The sequence below is a fragment of the Lichenostomus cassidix genome, chromosome 4, assembly GCF_008360975.1.
Source record: "Lichenostomus cassidix isolate B80296 chromosome 4, HeHo_3.0, whole genome shotgun sequence".
Taxonomy (NCBI): domain Eukaryota; kingdom Metazoa; phylum Chordata; class Aves; order Passeriformes; family Meliphagidae; genus Lichenostomus; species Lichenostomus cassidix.
The window spans coordinates 38,874,232-38,895,298 of NC_139484.1; the positions used below are offsets into that span (position 1 = coordinate 38,874,232).

The following is a 21,067-nucleotide window of genomic DNA, read 5'->3' on the forward strand; positions in this document are numbered from 1 at the left end:
TTTTCTTTCTCACAAGAGTCTCAAATTGACTGCGTCTTCCCTACCTGAACCTTTTTTTTTACAAACCTAAAGGAACTGGATTATCTTTAGAGAGTTCTACTGTTACTTAAAATGTGGTTGAAATTGGCCAGCAGATTCAAAATGTGTGAGGTGGGAGGTCTGATAGGCAGGACTGTTTGGTCAAGTTGATTTCTGTAGGAAACCAGCTGGAAGGAACGATAATTCTCAGTGGATCCTAGGCAATTGGTGCTGATGGATCATTTATGATGAGGGAAAATGGTACTCTTCTTATGTATGCAAAAATCCAGTTCAGTACAATGGAAAAAAATACTAAGCAGTATTTTCTTCTATATTCTTTGCTTATCCCACACATAAATTTCCCACACATAATTTTCTGCTTCAGCAAGTGGGAGCTGCACAGCTGTGACTGGCACGTACCCCTTCAGGCCAGGTTCCCCACAGAAATGCATAATGCTCAACAATCTGCCATCCAAAAATCACTCCTCTCATAAAAGATGGGCAGAACCAGGTTCTATTCAAAACTCTCAGTGTTCAGCTCCAGAGGAACTGCTGTTGATCTTTTCATATAAAAAAAGGCAATGCCAGTTTAATGTCTGGGAGACTGGAGGAAGGCAGAGAGAAAGAAGTCGTTCCTCACATTCTTGCAGTCAGTGTTAGCCGCCCTGTTCATGTGGTGTGACAGCACTCACTGTCACGTACTGCAGCAGAAAATGATGTGCTGCTGTAATCATCATCCCTTGAAGTGCTTCATCATCCCTTGGAGATAATGTTTCCAAGAGTGTACTTAGTGGCTTATGAATCCCAAATTGATCAGAGGGGGAATTAAAATCTGTGCCAAAGGAGCAGCATGAAAGAAAACTGGAAAAAAAACCAGCAAGCAAGGGAAAAGAACAAACACAGTGTGTAAAGAGGTGATCACAGACCCAATAGAACATTACTCAAGAGGGTTGATAATAACATGTTAGCTAAATTTGGCCTGCTTAGGCATGATTTTATCTACTATTAATTGCAAGTTACCATGCTTTGCCTAGTCTTAACTAGCTGAGATCAATCAGTGTGGAACGAGATGGTAAACTGCATGCAGATGAGGGAGATCAGGTTAAGCTGGAGCTGCTTTTATGTATTAGGTAATATTGTTATTCTCTTTTTCCTAGTTATTTCCTAAAGTGTCTGTTTGCCAGATATTGCCATGTGGTCTAGCCCACATGAGTCACAGTGAGCACTTCTGAAATTGAGTATTTGGGGGTTTGCCTCTCCTAAACTTTTATTATCCACTGTTACAGTGTGTGCAAGATGCCTTCTGCGGGTCCTGAGCAGGTCCTTGTTTCCATCACCTCAAGTGTATAAGAGAATGAAAACTGAATGTTTCCCTTCCAATTATATATTCAAGGTTCCACTCCTCGGTCTCTCGCTACTCGCAGTAGTGCAGCAGAAATCGGCAAAAATTTATCTACCCAGAGTAATTCAGGATAAAATATGGGCCTCAATGGCTTAATAAAAATAATTTTTGGTAACTTCAGGGTGGCTAGATTTTTAGCAAAGAAACATTTTAACATTTAAACTAGCAATATAATAGGATATCTAGATGTCCCAGCATTCAATGGATGCTGCATCCTAGTTTCACCTAGCTAAAATCTTCAGAATTTCAAGCTCATACTGAGAAAAAAATGGAGATTATTTTTAGAACCAAATATCTCCATTTATGCATCCTTCTTTTCCAGCACAATTTATGGTTTTCTTCTCTTTTGCTTTACGTTTGAGACTTTATATGTACCTTTTTCTTTGTTATAGACACATTTTTATATTTCTACATGTGTCTGGCTTTTTCCTACCCCTATTCTCTGTGGTACCTCAGCCGTGTTCTAAGTCTAGAAAAACTAAGTATTGTTCTCCATTTATTTCTCCTTGATTTAAACATAATTTAAGAGATGCAGTTGTAGGAGAAGACTTTTTTTTAAAGGAAAACATGTTTCCATCTAGAATTGAGCACTTTCAGCTTCTACTTAAAGTATAATTTTGGTACTCCTTAATCTCAGCCTTTATGTAATAGCAGCAGTTGCCATTATCTAAAAATGCCATCTTTACCCCTCTCAGACCTAGATCATGTTACATTTTAATGTGGCAGCTCAGCTGTTACTTCTCAGCAGACAACCTTTTTCTGACATTAGGACTAAAGTTTGCACTCATTTGTGAAATTTGTCCTCAAACCTTCTATTGAATTTGCTCAATTTGCCCAAAAAATTCACAGCAATGCAGCAGGCATTTTTCCCCCTAACTGATTTACTTATTCAGTGTTCTGAATACCATCAGAGCATGTCAGTTGAATCATATCATATTGTGGAGCAGGAAAGCATTCAAGAGCCTGGACAGCTTTAGTCCTGCTGGCCATGAGAGACGAGGAGCCTTGCACAATTTATGTGACTTGGACGCCAGCTTGAACTCTCAGGACAACAACCTCTGTGAAAATTGAGGTGACCCTTATCTCAGTCCCCTAAGTTAAATATTTCATAGCTGTCCTTAGGAGAAGCTTGATCATCCATAAGTAAAATGTCAGGCATTAGAATTTGGTGGTTGGGCAATAACTCAGTCCCCTTAGGGTATCGGCCTTTCTGAAGATAGTTTGATACTCAATCTGGAAAAGGTAAAGTACAGACAGCTTGGTTGTGTTGGTGATTCCTGATGTGACTTTTATACCCGGTGACTTTCCCTATTGCTTTACAATTGATGTGTTGTCATGGCTCCCATAGGAGCTCTCTGCTGTGCCTGATGATTTACTTTCTTGGATGAACATTAAACTGTTTAATTCTCTTTGTAATGCTTGATTCTGGGAGAGAGATTGAGTTGCATAACCTTACCTATACATTTCTAAAGTTCTCAAGAAAATAAGTTACTACAGGGGATATTTTATGGACAAAAGGAAGTTATAAGTCAGATTTCCAGCAGGCATTTGAGGCTTCTGCAGAAACTAATAATAGGGGTTTGGGTTTTGTTTTAAACCTCACTGAGAACTGCATGAGTGTCCTAGTTTCTAATTTGATAGTAATCCAAATACACAGTGGAATTTCTTGAAAATTGAAACTTCAAGGTGTCCTCTTTATTGCCTGTTATCTCAGCCAAGAGTACTGGAAGACCACCTATGTGTTTAACACTGCTCTTCCGCAGTTGCAGTTGTAAAAGAAGCAATGGTCGTAACAGGAGACCAGTGAAGTCCATTAAATTGTGTCCTATTACAAGCATATTATTTCTTTTTCTCCTCTTGCTTACAGAGACCTCCATCTGTTAGACTAGTTTTAATGTGCAGTATATGAGTCCTGCTGATGTCTTGAGGAGGAATTTCTCTTTTGTTCCTGCGTGGTTTGTGCTTTTCCTTCAAAGTCTCAGAAAAGGAATGTGTTCACAATCACTTACCTCTCTAGAGAGAGGTGGTTTTGTTCATGTAGAAAAGATTTCCCTGTACTCTGGCTTAGACATTGTATATGGAGCGGAGGGAAAGCAGACTAGATTCACAAACAGAAATGAGGCCACTCTCACCTCCTTCAAGGTGATGGTACTACTTGTCATTTCTTCTCAGTGATGCCAGGTTCTTGGTGGGGAACAAAGAAATTTTCAAAGAATAAGAATTAATAATTTGTAGATCTTAATTTCATTTGTCTTGTATCTTCCAATTCCTCCTTTACTTCCTGTAGCTCTATTATAGTCTTACTGGAGAACAGCAGTTTTATGTCTACATGTATCATGTAAATAATTTTAATGCCAGATAATAAGTCAAAATACAATTTCTGATTTTTTGTTGCTGATATTGGAAAGAAGGCAGATATCATTAATACTGTATAAATCTTTCTTTAGATCCAACAAAAATGCCAATGTAGAGGATGGTGGGGCACTTGTTGCCCTCCTTGAGCATAAACCACATTACTTGGCCCTATTCAACACAGTCAGTTTTTTAGAAGCCGTGTCCAAGGATTTCTCTAGCATAGAGAGCTAGCTGCACTTGTTTAGTAGCCAACTTTTGATCCCACTGAAGTCTTAAGCCTAGTATTTGTGACAGTGCTCTCCCTGAAGTCTGCTTTCCACTAGTACTAAGTAGTGTTTGGTGTTCAGACTTCAGGACCAGGAGACAGAAATGTAAAATAAACCTTTCTAAATTTACTTCCTAAGAGTGTTCCTGTAACACCACCAGGGTTCTGAGCTTGTGCTTTAGCATCCTTTGTATCCTCCAACAAAGAAACATTACCTTTATAAATGCCGAGATACACTTTTTTTGTTGTTTTTTGGGGGTTTTTTTGTATGGTTTGGTTTGGTTTCAATAAACCAGGATACTTGGTAGCTGCTCAAAGTGCTGGCTGCAGTGTTTATGTTCTGACTGAGGCATAGAACAATATAGGCTGTCTTTATCCACATTACACAGAAACATTTCACATCCATTCATCACCCACAAAAGCTCCTCAGCTCAGAGGAAATGACAAGGCAGAGGAGGGGAGGAACCTTTTAAAAATAAAATTGACTCATTCCGCCTCTCTGAAATGAGAAAGTGATAAGCTGATATCTAAGTAGTGAATATTGATCAGGAAATATGGAAAAACTTCCCCTGAGGCATCCTACTTATCTGTCTTCAAAATAAATGGAAGAATGCTCTGGTTTAAAGTATTTGCAATCCACTGGTAATACAAATAATAAAATACCTGAACGTTTGTCCTGCTCCTACAGGAGCAATTAGGCAAACCAACCCAAATCTTAACCTTTGTTTTCCTTAGAGGCTCTACTGCTCCTTACACATTATTACATATTATAATATACACATATTACACATGCCTTCATTAGCTGGGACATGGGTGGCAAAATAATAAGGGGCAGTTTTCACTTAGATGAAAGATGCTCTTTTGTCTCTTCTGGAAAAATCAGAGGGGAATGTTTTCTCATGCTTTCTTTCCCCCCCATGAAAACAAGGGAGATAACTTTGAAATCCTTGAGCAGAAAGTATCAACTAAAGCAGCTTCAGTGTAATGAAGAATTTAGACTTGACTTTTTACAAAAAGTGTGAAATGCTATTTATTTATGTATTTTTCTTACATTCTTAAATGAAGACCAGATGTAGATGATATTTCCTAATGGATTGTCGTGTAACATTATGTCAGGCACCCATTTATGATAGCTGCATTGCTTTGTTTATTTCCAAATAATTTAAATACTGTATTTTTCTCTTAACAATGCATAGGTACTTCATGAAGAAACCACAATACCAGGAACTGATTTGAAGTTATCATACTTGAGCTCCAGGGCTGCAGGATATAAATCTGTACTGAAGATTACTATGACCCAATCTGTTATACCATTTAATTTAATGAAGGTTCATCTTATGGTGGCAGTGGTGGGAAGACTTTTCCAAAAATGGTTCCCTGCATCCCCAAATCTAGCATACACTTTCATATGGGATAAAACTGATGCATACAATCAGAGAGTCTACGGATTATCTGAAGCTGTTGGTATGTGTTACAGAGGGTTTTTGCACTTTTAGTGTTGTCTTGAACATAGGGAAGCACATCTCAAATGCTTGTATCCATTAAGTAGAAAATGTTTAGCAGAATAAGATTGTATCAGTGGATATTAAAACATGAAAAAATACTAATCTCAGCTTTCAATTATGAGAAAAAATTTCCTTCAAAAGGAAAAGGAAACCACTTTTCATTCACATGAAAAGTGACATTTTTGACTTGTATTTCTTCCTATGAAATAGCCCTCGGACTAATAATACATTATGGTATTTATTCTGCACACTCTATGTATTTTAAATAAAGCACAATAGCATTCTGTCTTACAACACAAAATGGCTTTCCTCTGACCTGTCTTAACTCACTTACTCTTAATAACTAAAAATATTTTAATAACCCAAGACTCTGGTTAGTATTTTCAGCATGTCTAAGAAGCCATAGGGATTCTCAGGTAGCCTAGGAGGGCAACAGAATGTACGTAGGTTAAGGAAATCAAATTGTTTAAACTCTTCTTCAGCATGAGATTCTGTACTTACTGAGGACATGTACTCTTATTTCAGTGTCTGTAGGTTACGAATATGAGTCTTGCTTGGATCTAACTCTTTGGGAAAAGCGGACTGCCATTTTGCAGGGTTATGAACTGGATGCCTCCAACATGGGTGGATGGACGCTGGATAAGCACCATGTATTGGATGTTCAGAATGGTAAGGAGTTTGTTTTCTTCTTGCTGGTTTTATTGCGTCACTGCCCTGCACTTCAGGTCTCTCATTAAAACTCTTTGACTATTTGCTCTGTTATTTTTTAGAAAGGTAATTATAGAACATTTTGCATATGGTAAATGCTTTGAGCTTGCCTAGCTCCCCAGGGAAGGGGTAACATCACCAAGCCAGGCAGAGTTGGCAAGAAGTGTTAGGACAATGCTCTCAGGCACACACTGGGATTCTTGGGGTTGTCCTGTGCAGGGCCAGGAGATGGACTCAATAATCCTGTGGGTCCCTTCCACCTCAGGATATTCTGTGTCTCTGTGATTTACATTGAATGGCATGCTTCTTCATCCTATAAATATATAAGCATAAATAAGTTCATCAAACAGTCTATGTTGGATATGCTGTGGTGGCTTGACCCTGGCTGGACACCAAAGCCACTCTCTCACTCCCCAGCTGGACAGGGGAGAGAAAACAGAACGAAAGGCTTGTGGCTCAAGGTAAGGACAGGGAGAGATCACACAGCAGTCACCGTCACAGGCAAAACAGACTCGACTTGGGAAAATGAGTTTCATTTATTACCAATCAAATCACAGTAGTATAATGAGAAAGAAAACCAAATCTTAAAAACAACTTTCCTCAATCATCCTTTTTAACCAGGCTTAACTGTACTCCTGAATTCTCCACCTCCTCCATGCCAGTGATTCAGGGACACAGGGAATGGTGGCTGTGGTCATTTCATCACACGCTGTCTCTGTCAGTCCTTCCTCCTCAGGGGAGGACTCCTTACACTCTTCCTCTGCTCCAGCATGGGCTCCCTCCCACACTGGACAGTCTCCCTGAACTTCTCCAACATGAGTCCTTCCCACAGGCTGCAGTTCCTCACAAACTGCTCCAGTGAGGGTGCAGTGTTTGAGGAACAGATGGCTCCAGTGTGAGTCCCCTGTCATGAGTCCTGGCAGCAACCCTGCTCCAGCATGGGCTTCTCTCTCCATGTGTCCAGAGGCCCTGCCAAGAGCCTGCTCCAGCGTGGCCTTCCCACAGGGTCACAGCATCCTTTGGGCATGCCCTTGCTCTGACATGGGGTCCTCCACAGGCTGCAGGTGGATCTCTGCTCCACCATGGACCCCTGTGTGCTGCAGGGGAACAGCTGCCTCACCATGGTCTTCCCCCATGGGCTGCAGGGGAATCTCAGCTCTGGTCCTGCAGCACCTCATCCCCCTCGTTCTGCAGACTTTGCTGTCTGTAGAGCTGTTGCTTGCTCATATTCTCATTCCTCTCTCCAGCTACCATTTGCTGTTGCACAGTAACTTTGGCATCAAGGTTTATTTGTCCAGCATGCTACTCAGCAACTGTTTGTAGGGTGCTGTGCTAAGGAAACCTCAGCTCAACACCGAACAGGAAGAAATTTGGAAAAAGTTGGCTGGAAGCATGTAGGAAAGATGAAATAAACAGAGTCACATGGCTTAAGGTAGTAGTTGGTAGCACTGGATTTTTATGCCACAGAGGAATCCAGAGTAATTCATCTGGAAGATCGTCACTTCTGCAGTACCTGATGTCCCGTGAAGGTCTCCCCCAGTACACAAGCTTATTATGTGTGACACAGTAGTTGACACCTAAAGCATTGCTTCTGACTGCTAGGGAAACAAGGTAACCAAATCAAGAGAAAAGGTGTCATTGAACCTAATTTAAAATGTGAAAAAAAATAAAAAAACCTGTGCAAATTATTGTAAAGTAATCCATCTGAAAATGTAAAGAGCTATAATTATAAATATATATGTAAGATTGATTCTGCTCGGTAGGTAAATTGATGGTGGCTTTAAATTATGTTTAAGAGTACATTTGACAAGTAATGACTTTTCAAAGTGTCATGTGTCTAATTGAATAAACCAAGTGGAGAGTTGTAATGACAAGGTAGATGAGATGCATAAATCTATTCAGAAGACAGTGCAGACAGTGTTTGTACAGAAATCCAAACTCCTGCAGTAAATAGTCTAATGTACATCTTTCAGTCTGTGATAATAGAGGAGAAATGTGAAGGACCAATTTTTCAAGGTAATGACAGAATAAATCAGGTGCAATAGAGCACTGTGCTGACTTGGAGAATTCCTCTGATGAAAATTGTAGAACTCAGCTAGTTCAGGCAAAATTATAGTGCCATGATTGTCATAAATGATGTAATCATGGGAGAGGGGATTTTGGTGTACTGTTAATGCATTCTGGCTTTAACTATTCATGAAAAATACATTCGTCCTCTTTTGATTTAGATTACTTATTTAGATTATTTGCCATTAGGTTTCCATAAACCATTTTCATTTTTTCCAATTTTATCATATATATTGGTTTCACATTTCTAAACACTTGCATTTTATAACATTAAAAGCAGCGAAGACACCTAAAACATTTAAAGAGGAAAGCAAAGCATTTTTTCTCATACCTTTCAGTACAAATCCTGCACTTTGGGAGCGAGGAGAGGAAGAGAAATACATCTTAGATTTCTTCTAGACATCTCAAAAGATTACTGTATCCCTCAGCTCCAAACTGCAGGAAACTCTGGGCATGCAATCAATAAAACACTGATCTCTCTATAGTACAAAGTGACGTGTGGTTTGCATGGATTATACCATGGAAAGACATATTGTGACTTATGAGTAGAACCGTAATAGCTGACCATTTGTAGAGGACACCTTAATGGATTTATCATGAGATTGAACAATGAGGGTCCTGGCAACACTTTAACATACATTCCCCCCCCCCACCCCAAGACTGAGGATTTAACATAAAGCATCCATTTTTCCTCTCAGATTTCCTACGTAGGCTGCAAGGAAGAAAAATACTGCTGGCACATTGCTTTGTCTTCACAAAATTATTGTTTCTTTCATGCCTCAAAGCAGAATTAGGTTTTAGAGGCAGGTTGGCCTGGCACCACATTTTTTCTGTTATTTTGACATTTTTAATAACTGCCTATAACTGCAGACATGGTATTGAAACAGACTTCGTTGCCAGAGGAACACTTCTGTTGTGAGCTAAGAATCTTTTATAATGTAAAATTAAGGCAATCTACAACTTTTTGAAGTGGCTCTTTAATTAATATTTACAATTTGCAACAGTAATCCACCTTAGATTACATTTCACATTATATTCATAATTAATTATACTAGGACTTCAGGAATACAATTTGCAAATATATTCTTTTGCTTTTTTTATAACTTACAGTAGAATTTCAGTCCTTTCTGGGCTACTTCAAAACTGTAAAGATGTAAGAACACAGACCTTGCTTTCATCAATATACTTCACATTTACCTCAACATGACAATTTCTATTCTGATTTATAACTATAAAAATCATCAACATTTTAAAATAATTACTGAAAACATTTTGGGCCTTTAAGAGCTACAATATTTAGTGTTTCTACTACATTTTGTGGACAAGATAATCTAATGTTTGCGTGTTTATGACCTAAATATCACAATAAATGTTTTAATAAAGTTGTAGTGAGAAAAAAATATGGTGGTATGTGACTAGCACAGGTCTTTCTCGTGAGAACATTTTGCTGTGTTTTATAAACAAAGATAAAGTTTGGATGTTTTTGCAAACAGGGTCTCAAGATTTGGGCAGTTCAGGCCTGGCCAATTAGGCCTAGGGGGAGCTTTTTGACTGACCAATCTGGGTGACCTGTGAAAAGTCTATATATATATGGAAATCAAAATAATAAAGTCTCTCTTTTCTTGCCTGAGAACCTGGGTTTCTACTTCTCTGCTAGCGGCTCAACAGCGACATCGGTAGAACAATTAAAATTCATTAAACGTACACTAACCAGCTAAAAGAATATTTTAAATACTTTTGCATCATTTTATGTATATACATTCAGAGTTTTTACAAACTTTATTGAGGTTTGGGTTTTTTTTCCTATATTATCTGCCAGGAATCCTCTACAAAGGGAATGGTGAAAATCAATTTATATCTCAGCAACCCCCAGTTGTTAGCAGCATTATGGGCAACGGGAGACGACGCAGCATCTCCTGTCCAAGTTGTAATGGTCAAGCTGATGGTAATAAATTACTGGCTCCAGTTGCCTTAGCTTGTGGGATAGATGGCAGTCTGTACGTGGGGGATTTCAACTACGTTCGGCGGATATTCCCATCTGGAAATGTAACTAGTGTTCTGGAGCTAAGGTATGTTTTTTTCTCATGCTGGGCTTTTGGAGTTGTGAATTGCTGTGGCAAATTAAAGTATTGAATAGATTTCTGACATTGTGTAAGTTTGAGTTTGCAAATGCTTTTGGGAACAAAAAGAGTTGAGTCAAAAGATCTTAAAACTTTGAAAAAGTATCTAAAACTGAAGTGAAAACATTTTAATCTCATAAAATATTTTAACTGTGCTTATCTAAATGTAAGAATTTAATCTACCCAAAGTAATAATTCTGCAGGTTTTAAACGTTAAACTACATGGTCAACATAATTGTACAAGGGACGATCATTCACCACTTCACTAATGATAGATGTAAATGTTGCCTTCTTCTCATCTTTTAACATCCTTTCTGAATGTTTGTCTAATAATGTTTTTCTGTTCTTTTTTACTTGCTCCCACCAAGAAATAAAGATTTTAGACATAGGTAAGCATTCCTTAAAGAAGATTTATATTTATCTAACTGTTCTTCTTTCTTTTTTAACAAATGAATGCTTATAATGGAGAAGTCATTTCTGAGATGTATTACTAGAAAAGAGGAGTATTTTTCAAAAATAATGAGTTCATATGTTTTAGTTATGTCAGCTGTCAGGCTGTATCGTCCTTTCCGATGAGTTCCTCTTTTCTCATCACTCTCTGTCCACAGTCAGGCTTCTTGTTATGCTTGTGTATGCCCTCCTTTGCTGTTCCCTCATCTCTGCTCGCTCCTTGCTGGCAGCACTTTTGCTGATCCTATCAAAACTCACTTATTAATCAGAAACACCAAATATGATGAGAATGGCATATAAAAGTATCAAGGGAGTTCATTTCATTAGCCTTTTGATGTTGAGTCTTTTCAGGCTCTCATTTAACAGATTTGTTTCTTTAAATGTGAACTTCTTTTAATAATGGAAGTTGAAATAACAATAACACAACTCCAGGAGTTAAGATTTTAAAATACACCAAGATTCACAAAAATGGTCATAGAAATAATAGTAATCAGAGGATTATAGTACAGCGTTCATCCATCCTGGCATTGCTACAGTAACAGCAAGAACAAAAGAGAAGGTGGATGTTTAGAATTGCTCTACCACAGCAGCTGGTGCTGATAAGGAGAAAAAAACCCAGTCATTCTAAAATCTTGTTGGAGACATGAAACCCTGCAAACCTTACTGGCAGAACCGCTAAGTATACAGCTTAGCAGGGCCACTGGTCCTTTTCTGTCCTTTTTGCTGCCAATCATTTTCCTTCCTTGTTTTTAAACAAATCCCAGAGTCATATCTCTGTTGTCCTTGTTTTTTTATATTCACTTTTCTTTGGACATACTTCTGTGTGAGGAAGGGTTTTATGTTTTAAAAAGTATGTTTCAGATGTGTTAGGCAAAAAATCCCATGACTAAATAAGGTGTTTGCATCAGTGCTAATGATCAGAATTGATTTTATGGGTTTTTTTCCAGGCATTACTCAGAGGCAGCCTCTTATGTCTGGGGGATTTAGGGTTTCACTATTACATTTAGTTTGTATTTGTTCCACCACTCTTAAAAGAATTATATCCCTTGTGGTATCACAAAGTTGTGATTGCAGCTAGATAGGACAAGTATCTATCTAACAAGACAACAATTGTCTTGGCAAATATATAGAATGTGGAATAATACTTAAAATGGGGATGTGGAATGTGCAAATGGGATTAAAGAGGGGATGCATATTGAGGTTTGTTTTGCTGTGATTTAGCAGCACCACCCTTTCCTGCCTCTGGCAGAACTGTGGTTACAGCCTCGACTGTGGTGTTTCAGAAACTGGATCCCTGCGTGTAAGAGAAGCTGGTGAGGGAGAATACTGAGGCTTTTCTACTTTATTCATGTCTAAACATGCAGAAGCTCCAGGTAGCAAAATTGCAATCATACCACACAAATTAGGGTAACAGCATGGCCCCATATAGCAGCAGTGAAGTTGGGGTTCCTCCTGAGGCAGAAGGAGACACAGAGGACTGTGGAGAAGTGGCTCTGCAGGAGCAGTTGTGGAGCCAGTGGCAGGAGGTGTGGAGCCCACTGTGCAGCCATACACGATTTACTACGAGTTTGAGTTTTCTCTCACATCATACAACATTTTCCCAGTGTCCACTTTCAGCCTCAGAGATTTGCTGATCAGAGACTTCCTAAGCCAAGAGTGAGATCTTTATGCTTAATATCCCCTGCCAGCTTTTTATTCTATTAATTTAACTGCCTTTTATTTAAGATGTGTAAACTTTTAGGATCTACCAAATCCTCTTGCCATGGGCTTTCCAGCTAAGGACACACTGTGAGAACAAATACCTCCTTTTGTCTGCATAAATTTATGCAGAGTCCTGTGAACTGCTGCAGAGGGAAGCACATCTGGCCTGTAAGAGAAGGGAGCAAATGTCCAGTTTCACTGGCAAGCCCTTCAGACTGCTGAGGCAATTTCTACTTAAACTGCAGTTTGGAAAACAGCCCTCAACAGACCACTTTGCAATATATAATTGCTAGGTATTAGAAGAAAACGCACTAAAATATGCATTCCCCAAGTAAAACTACTATGAATGAGGCTAAATACTAGTTCAGATCTCCTCTGTATTCAAGCATTCACCTTTCCTGGCCTATAAACACAGTGCTTCAGCGCAAAGTGTGATGTGTCTCCCACCTCAAGAAACTTGTACTCTAATTCAGAGAGAGAATGCAGATCAAATTTCTCCTCTCATGTATCAGTGACCTCACATTTTTTCAATCTCAAAGCTGAAATGATGTCTTTATACACACTGCTGCCTGTGGGTGATTAATGCTGATAGGCATTCATGGAAGAAGTCATTTTTAGAAGGACTTTGAAGACAGGGAGGTCATTTGTAGGCTATGGCACTATCCCAAGTTTGTAGAGAGCCAGAAAAAAAAGTTTAGTAAAACATAAAAACAGCTTTGAGGGGATATATGATTTAGAGGGCACATAGTGAAGGCAAGAGAAGCAGGGACTGAAGCAGGAAGAGTATTTTCAAAAAAATCTGTACATAGAGAGTAGTGCAGGTGATCTGACAGCTGAAGAATTAAAAGCTCAGCCCAAGCAAGATAAAAGCAAAGGGAATAGATCGTTACAGCTCTGTACATGTGTGTGCACACTAAATTCAAAGCACTTACTATTATTCAGCATAGACAGAACAAGTTAATTTTTAGTCATTTGTCTTTGCAGGAGTCAATGTTGGTATGTAACTCCATGTTTTGCAGGCTACTGACAGCGATTAGGCAATACTGAATGAGTCAATAAGTCATGGGCTTGGGATTTTATTTCTTTGCATTTGTTGTTATTTGTAGAAGGCAGAAGCTTAATACCATTTCAGGCTACAATGAAATAGCATCAACTCTGCAGCTTTCCAGCTGCTGGCTGCTTATCCCTGTACTATTTTTGAGACCTGCATAGTGCACATGGATGTTTTCTGGCTAGAAAAAAAATGTAGTTTTCACTTGACAGTTACTCAGTTCCTCAAATTGTGCCTTTCTCCCATGAATTACTGGGTGTTTCTATTGGCTAAAGCCACCTCAGCTGTTTAACCTTCACCTGAAAAGAAATGCTGAGGTTAAGCCTGTTGTGTTAGCTCAGAAAGGAGCCATTAGACATCTATGTATGGCAGGTTGGAGAGTTTCTGTTGATTCAACAGTAATATCCTATGCACTCCCAAATTTGGGGCAATTTTTTAATAAAATGAGAAAATACATTTGAATTTTCAGGTGTCTATTTTTTTGGGTTGGTGAGGATACACTACTTACTAGGAGAACTCATCCCCTGATGTCTTTTTTGTTGGAATTAATTATAACATAAATTTTCATATTTATGAAGAAAAGAGCTTTAAAACTTCCTTTTAGAAATAAATAATTGTGTTAGGCATAAATTAGTTACTTTTAGATTTGATGACTACTTATTCCAATGGCTGAAAAATGTGATTGAGGCAGTGTTAGATGGGTTGAAGAGAGGTACTTTAATTTAGATTTCAGTAGTATAAGAAAAAACTTTATTTTAAATTACAATGAAATAAAATTTAATTGCACATTTCACTTTTTGCAATATGTTTATATTTGAAGTGTCTGCAAAGTTTCTTAAAGACCAAAGTAATCATGTAAATGGGTATAATTTAATTTGCAGTCTATGGAGATATAAATAATTCGTACACTACATAGTAATCATATTAAATGATCGCTGCATAAATTAAGGTTTTGAAAATATCTTCCACTATTTAGCACATTGGCAATAATAAATTTTTAACAGAGAGAAATTTAAAGTAAGCCTACATTTGATTGTTTTCAGATATGCTGTACAACACTCAGTGCTATAGGAGAGCTTTTTAAGAGGTGCGAATCACTGTGTATTTGATTTCATTAGTCTCCTTCACTTGGTTTCATTCATTCTGAATCAACATGTTAAAAGTCTAAAACCAAATAAAATCCTATTTATGCAACACATTTTTTTCTGTGTTTTTGTAATTGGATAGCTTTAAAAATCTGTCCCTGCTAAGAGACATAATTTGTTCACAAGTTGTTCCTATTGGTCTCTTGTTGCATTTTCCAAGTGGAAGTACATAAAAATGTGTTACATTAGCACAGTTGTGTATTTACAAAACGTGAAGTATAGCATTCTGTGAACAGATGTTTGGCCACCACCAGACTGGTAGATCTGTTTAAGCAGCACTTTTGCAAACATCAGAAGTGACTGTTCTGACACTCTGCTTCAATCCATGAGGGGAGCATCTGAAATTACCTCATGTATTTACATGACCTTATTTCAGCTCTTCATGCCATAAATTAGGTCAGGAATCCCAACTGCAGTGGGTTAAGTTTCTACATCATAATATATCAACACAAAAGGTAATCTCCAGGGCTGGTTTTTTCACCAGCAGGGAAGAAAAGACAGTAATTCTCAATTATGTGGCACCAGTGGAGAGGCAAAAAGTACATTTCTGGGAAAATGGTTAGGAATATATATTTTCACTGTAATAAAAACTGTGCTGGCATAGTTAGCGGTTTTGTGCCAATGTGTACAGTTACTTGAAATATGACTCTGACTTAAGAAGAATGGAAAAGCTCCACTTGGGTCTCTGGTGGAAGAGATGACATTTCCTAATGCGTTAAATCATGCGTATCACGCATTTGAAAGCAGTGGATTGAACAAATACTTATGAATGATATCTCTTGCCTGTGAACTCATCATTCAAACTCTGCCTTATCTGTTTATGAATTACATAAACCATGAACCCCAGCAGCCTTATATAAATTATAATAAAACAGATAGGATAATAGCAGCAAAGTGTAAGAAGTGCTGGACTCCTGCTGCAAAATTTGGGGCTAGATCAAGGTTCCTAGAATTCTTGGAAGGTTTTAAATGCCAGTGTTTTGATTTGGCCTATTACACTGAACAGACCTGAGAGATATCAAAGACAAAACGGACCTTCTTTCCCCAAAGGATTAATCTAGATTGGGCTGCCTGTGATACAGATGAGAAATGCGGACCAAAACCGTTTTGGGGCCATGACCTGTGCTACCTATGCATGGAGCATCACCATTGACTTTAACTCTTTCTGCATTACTGCACACTGCATAGCAACTAAACCATTGTCTCCTTGATCCAATGTTAGGTGCAATTAATTGCAGCATATGCAATGTGCAATTCCATTTTGCAGCAACAACCCAGCTCACAGATACTACCTCGCAACTGACCCCGTGACAGGAGATTTGTACGTTTCCGACACAAACACACGCAGGATTTATCGGCCCAAGTCACTCACCGGTGCAAAAGACCTGACCAAAAATGCTGAGGTAATAGGAGGAACAGGGGAGCAATGCCTGCCCTTCGATGAGGCAAGGTGTGGTGATGGAGGCAAGGCGGTGGAGGCAACTCTCATGAGCCCTAAAGGTAAAAAGCGTTCTCCCTTGGCAACTTTCAAAATAATACAAAAGTTCAGAGCTGGGGGTGTAATCATGTTTAATTACTGAATTCAACAGTTGGCTCAAAAACTGGGGATTTGAGTGATTTTTTTCCGTGTAGAAAGACTTATCAAGGAAGAGAGCTACAGGGGACTGATTTTTTTAAAATCAATTAGGGTTGATTTTTTAGGAAGTATTTGGCTTGAGTGGTTATTGAGCATTTTTAAATGCTCGTTTAGATTGTGTGTTTGGCAGGCAGCAGTGAAGATCTAAAATCAGCACTGCTTTTGGTTCCACTTATCCCATCTTTAAGGTTAACTTAAAAGCTAGTCCCTTCCCAACACACAAAAGGAAATGAACAGCAAATGCAATCAACAGTAGTAAATGTCATGCTGACTACTGGTTTGTTATGCAATGTACATTAAGAAGCTGTATTACTACTTACTGCCTGAGATAGATTTTCTGCATGCAATTTCTGCTAGATATATGCTACCTATGCCTTTAGTTGTGGATGATATATTCACTGCTAGTACAACAACAAAAAAAACCCAAAACCAAAAAAAAAACCTAATTTTTATTTGCTTCACTGAAGGAATAGCAATAGACAAGAATGGGTTAATCTACTTTGTTGATGGGACCATGATCAGAAAAGTGGATCAGAATGGAATAATATCAACTTTGCTTGGCTCCAATGACCTCACCTCAGCACGACCTCTAACCTGTGATACGAGCATGCACATCAGCCAGGTACTTTTCAGTTGCTGCTAATTTGGAAAGCTGAGCTGGGGATAGAAATTGAAACGCAGCTTTCATCCCCCTTAAAATAAAACTGGGTGGAGTGCATGATGGATATTTAACAGCAGGTTTGGGGGAGAAAGCCACCTGTTCCAAGGGTGTGAATTACACTGTATTCTCTTAGCTATAAATGCTGCTGTATTCAATTTTTCTGCCCATAAAGTTCAGTTTGGTTTAGAACAGCAAAACTATCAGCAGGAAACATTAAGCCTGGTAGTAAATACTGGGAGAATGGCATATCTGTTAGAACTATCTTGGCATGTGGATGTTTTCTGAATTGCTGACATCCTTAGCCTACTAGAGTGAATGAGAGGATTTACACAAAACCCCTGTATTTTTCTATTTGTCTCAAAAAGCTTGTGTAGGTAAGAAGGGACATGCCAATAGTGCTGTGTTCAAAAAATGGAGTACAGTATTTCATAATCTGGAAGGTAGTAAGTTATTTTTGCTACTTCAAGAATAAAATATGAATACTGCTGTTAAGTATTTAGACATTGATATCTGTCTCTATAATTGTTTATGCATTTGTGATACAGAGAAGTATTGCATTTATTGGAGGGGAAATTCAACCTGTATTGTAGTGTCAATGCAATGGGCTTTTTTTTTCAATAAAATGGATGCCTGAATATTGTTTCCCTTGCCTCCCTGAAAAGCTTTAGCTTGCTGCATGTATTCCTGCAAGTTCTTCATGATTGCTTACAGCTGATGGAAAATATCCTTACACAGTGTCTAAAACTGAAGGTTAATTAATTCATTTAATTTGCACTGGATAACTGTTTAACAAAACACTTCTATTTGTTTAGGTTCGTCTGGAATGGCCGACAGATTTAGCCATCAACCCAATGGATAACTCCATTTATGTTCTGGATAACAATGTTGTTCTGCAGATCACTGAGAACCGTCAGGTTCGCATTGCTGCGGGGAGACCAATGCATTGCCAGGTTCCCGGGGTGGAGTACACGGTGGGAAAGCACGCCGTGCAGACCACGCTGGAGTCAGCCACTGCCATCGCCGTGTCCTACAGCGGAGTGCTTTACATCACAGAAACTGATGAAAAAAAGATTAATAGGATAAGACAGGTCACAACTGATGGAGAGATCTCATTAGTTGCTGGAATACCCTCGGAGTGTGATTGCAAAAATGATGTGAACTGTGACTGTTACCAAAATGGCGATGGCTATGCTAAAGATGCCAAACTTAATGCCCCTTCTTCCTTAGCTGTGTCTCCAGACGGCACCCTGTATATTGCTGATCTGGGAAACATTAGGATACGGGCTGTGTCAAAGAACAAACCCCTAATGAATTCAATGAACTTCTATGAAGTTGCTTCTCCCACTGACCAAGAGCTTTATATCTTTGATGTCAATGGTACTCACCAGTACACTGTGAGTTTAGTCACCGGAGACTACCTGTACAATTTTAGCTACAGTAATGACAATGATATTACTGCGGTAACAGACAGCAATGGGAATACTCTTCGGATCAGACGGGATCCCAACCGGATGCCAGTGAGAGTGGTCTCTCCCGATAACCAAGTCATCTGGCTGACCATAGGCACTAATGGATGTTTGAAAAGCATGACTGCACAAGGGCAGGAGCTGGTCTTATTTACCTACCATGGCAACAGTGGACTTCTGGCAACTAAAAGCGATGAGACTGGATGGACCACTTTTTTTGAGTAAGTACACAAAAGTCAGATGCCTTATAGTTTTATTGAGTTCTACAGGACCATTTGAAATATTTCTGGATGAAGTAACGGTAAAGTTGACCCTTGATAACAAGCACAGAAAGATACTTTTCATTTCCCATGCCGTCTTCCTCTGTCTGACTTGTCTGACTTCTTTTTAGCATAGGGTCTGAATAATTTTGAGTTCATTATTTTGAACTTCAGTTTTATATATTGAAATAACAGTGAGACAACATTTCACTCTTGTCAAGAAATTTGTAACTCAGACAACCATGGTTTTGTAGATTTGCATCAAAAACTAGATTTTCATCCCACTAGTTCATTAGATTGACATTGTTCTGCTGGAAATACTGACAAGAAATTTGTCTTCACTGCTCAATTTTTTTTCCTTTTTTTTTTTTTTTTTTTTAAGTAAAAGCACTTCTGCATGGTCTTTTACCTAGAAACAACATCTGGGTGGGTAGTAAAATGTTGTGTTTCACTGAGTGGTAAATATGCAGGAAGGATCTCCTGGACAGCACTGCAGGCTTTCACACAGGTGGACCCAGTTGGAGGAAGGTGAGAAAAGAAATATGGGCCATGGGGGAAAGTGTCATTGCTGTAGAGATAAACAGAAAACACAGAAACCACCAGCACCGTGTCGTGTACAGGTGCAAGCACAACAGCAAGAGGTATTACTGGAACAGTTGAACTTGTCATTTTACCAACCTCAGAAAAAATCTTTTCAGTGAATTGCTTTAGACTGTGTTACACTCATTAAGTCATCAATGCCTGTTCATAACAGACAGATTAGCAAAACGTTTTACAGAGTCCTCAATTATATTGACTAAGGAAGATCATGACAATTTATAGATAAGCTAGTAGGACCAGAGAATTCACATACATGTTTTATAGGCAACTTCATCTCCAAATGAGCTGAACTGCCAACTGATATGCTAAGCAAAACATAACAAAAATGCAGCTTAAAACAGAAACAATTATTTCAAGAAAGATCAGTGTAGAATTAACACAGATTTTTTTCAGTTGTCTCTGCCAACTGGAAAAATGTGTATTTTTAATTCACATGAAAGACATGATGAGGTTGGGTAAAAAGGTGTCTGTCAAGGAGTGGAAGATGTAGTGTTAGTATGATAAGTAAAACCGTTAAGAGGGCCTCTAGCTGAACTATTCAGGATTACAAAGGGCATCATGAAAATCCAGTAAGTCCCTCTTCTTTCTTTTCCCCCTCTTCTTTTCTCATATCTTTATGATGAAATGCAGTAGCAACTGCTGCCAAGGTCAGGGCCTAAAAAAAAGCTTTCAATTCAACACACATGATAAAGAAAATAAAGTGCCAGTGTCAGGCAGGGGCAGCAAAGCCAAACATCTGTGTTCTGAGATAACTTCATATTTCTGTCAGTGTACATTTGGCTGAGGCAGTGTGCAGGAGGACTCTGAGCACCTGTATCTACTCTCTAGCCTTTACAGATGCCTGTCAGAGACATAAGAGCAGCAGGTGCTGCTTCACTGCATATTGTGTCCTGAAGTGGAGACAGGGCTAGAAATGCTGATCCCTAACAAAGACAGCAGGTGGGATGGTACTGCTGCCAGTTTTAAGGTGTTCTTACAATAATCTGTAAATTGGCAGGGCTTTGGTAGTGGGCACGTTCCCAAAGCATTAGCACACATCTGTAATATTTAATTGGGCTTTGGTGCATCCACTGCGTATCTTTTTAGGTCCTGCCAAGAGGACACAGAAGCACAGCAAGGGTACACGGAGCAATGAGAAAGTGTTCGATTGGGAGGGCAAGTTAGCCCTCCCAGTCGATAGTTAGCCCTGTCCTCTATGCTGAGAGACCAAAGCACAGCTTCAGGTGGGCTGGGAATAGCCATCCATTTCCACAGAGAGTAAACTCAGTGTTTAACTGTGACAGATACAGCCACTTGTTTCCAACAGGCAAGTTGGGCAAGACAGTCAGTTTGGAGGACAGTGAAGTCCCGTACAGAAATTAAGGCATCTGCTGGGTACAGCAGGCACTTTAAATCATGCTGGCATTCATACTGGCTAATTGAGGACCTAGAGTTTTAATCAGGGCGGTAATTTCTCACCATGTTGCCTGTAGTTTTTGTGTAGCCTACTGTGGTGTACTGCAGAAGTAGCTGGTGACTCCTGAATGTATCTTAATGGCGTCTGCATGATCACAAAAAAGTGGATATTATATTCACTATTCAGTGGTTGATAGGTCTATATTTTTCATCACAGGGAGAATTTAGGGTACTGTGTGTCATGAAGTACACAGCTATTTCG

General features: G+C 38.9%; 1 protein-coding gene across 14 annotated transcripts in view; it reads left to right on the forward strand.

Annotated features, from left to right (window-relative positions):
- The window catches only part of TENM3 (teneurin transmembrane protein 3), a 410,560-nt gene that overhangs the window by 356,828 nt on the left and 32,665 nt on the right, over positions 1–21,067 (forward strand). For 12 of the 14 annotated variants that reach the window (XM_085058723.1, XM_085058722.1, XM_085058728.1 and 9 more), the window contains 7 exons: positions 5,237–5,504; positions 6,071–6,214; positions 10,140–10,389; positions 10,809–10,829; positions 16,055–16,287; positions 16,891–17,045; positions 17,897–18,771. In XM_085058723.1, the coding sequence (XP_084914849.1) occupies positions 5,237–5,504; positions 6,071–6,214; positions 10,140–10,389; positions 10,809–10,829; positions 16,055–16,287; positions 16,891–17,045; positions 17,897–18,771 (1,946 nt within the window). The remainder of the gene's footprint in view (positions 1–5,236; positions 5,505–6,070; positions 6,215–10,139; positions 10,390–10,808; positions 10,830–16,054; positions 16,288–16,890; positions 17,046–17,896; positions 18,772–21,067) is intronic. The other 2 variants (XM_085058727.1, XM_085058731.1) reach the window with 1 other exon arrangement.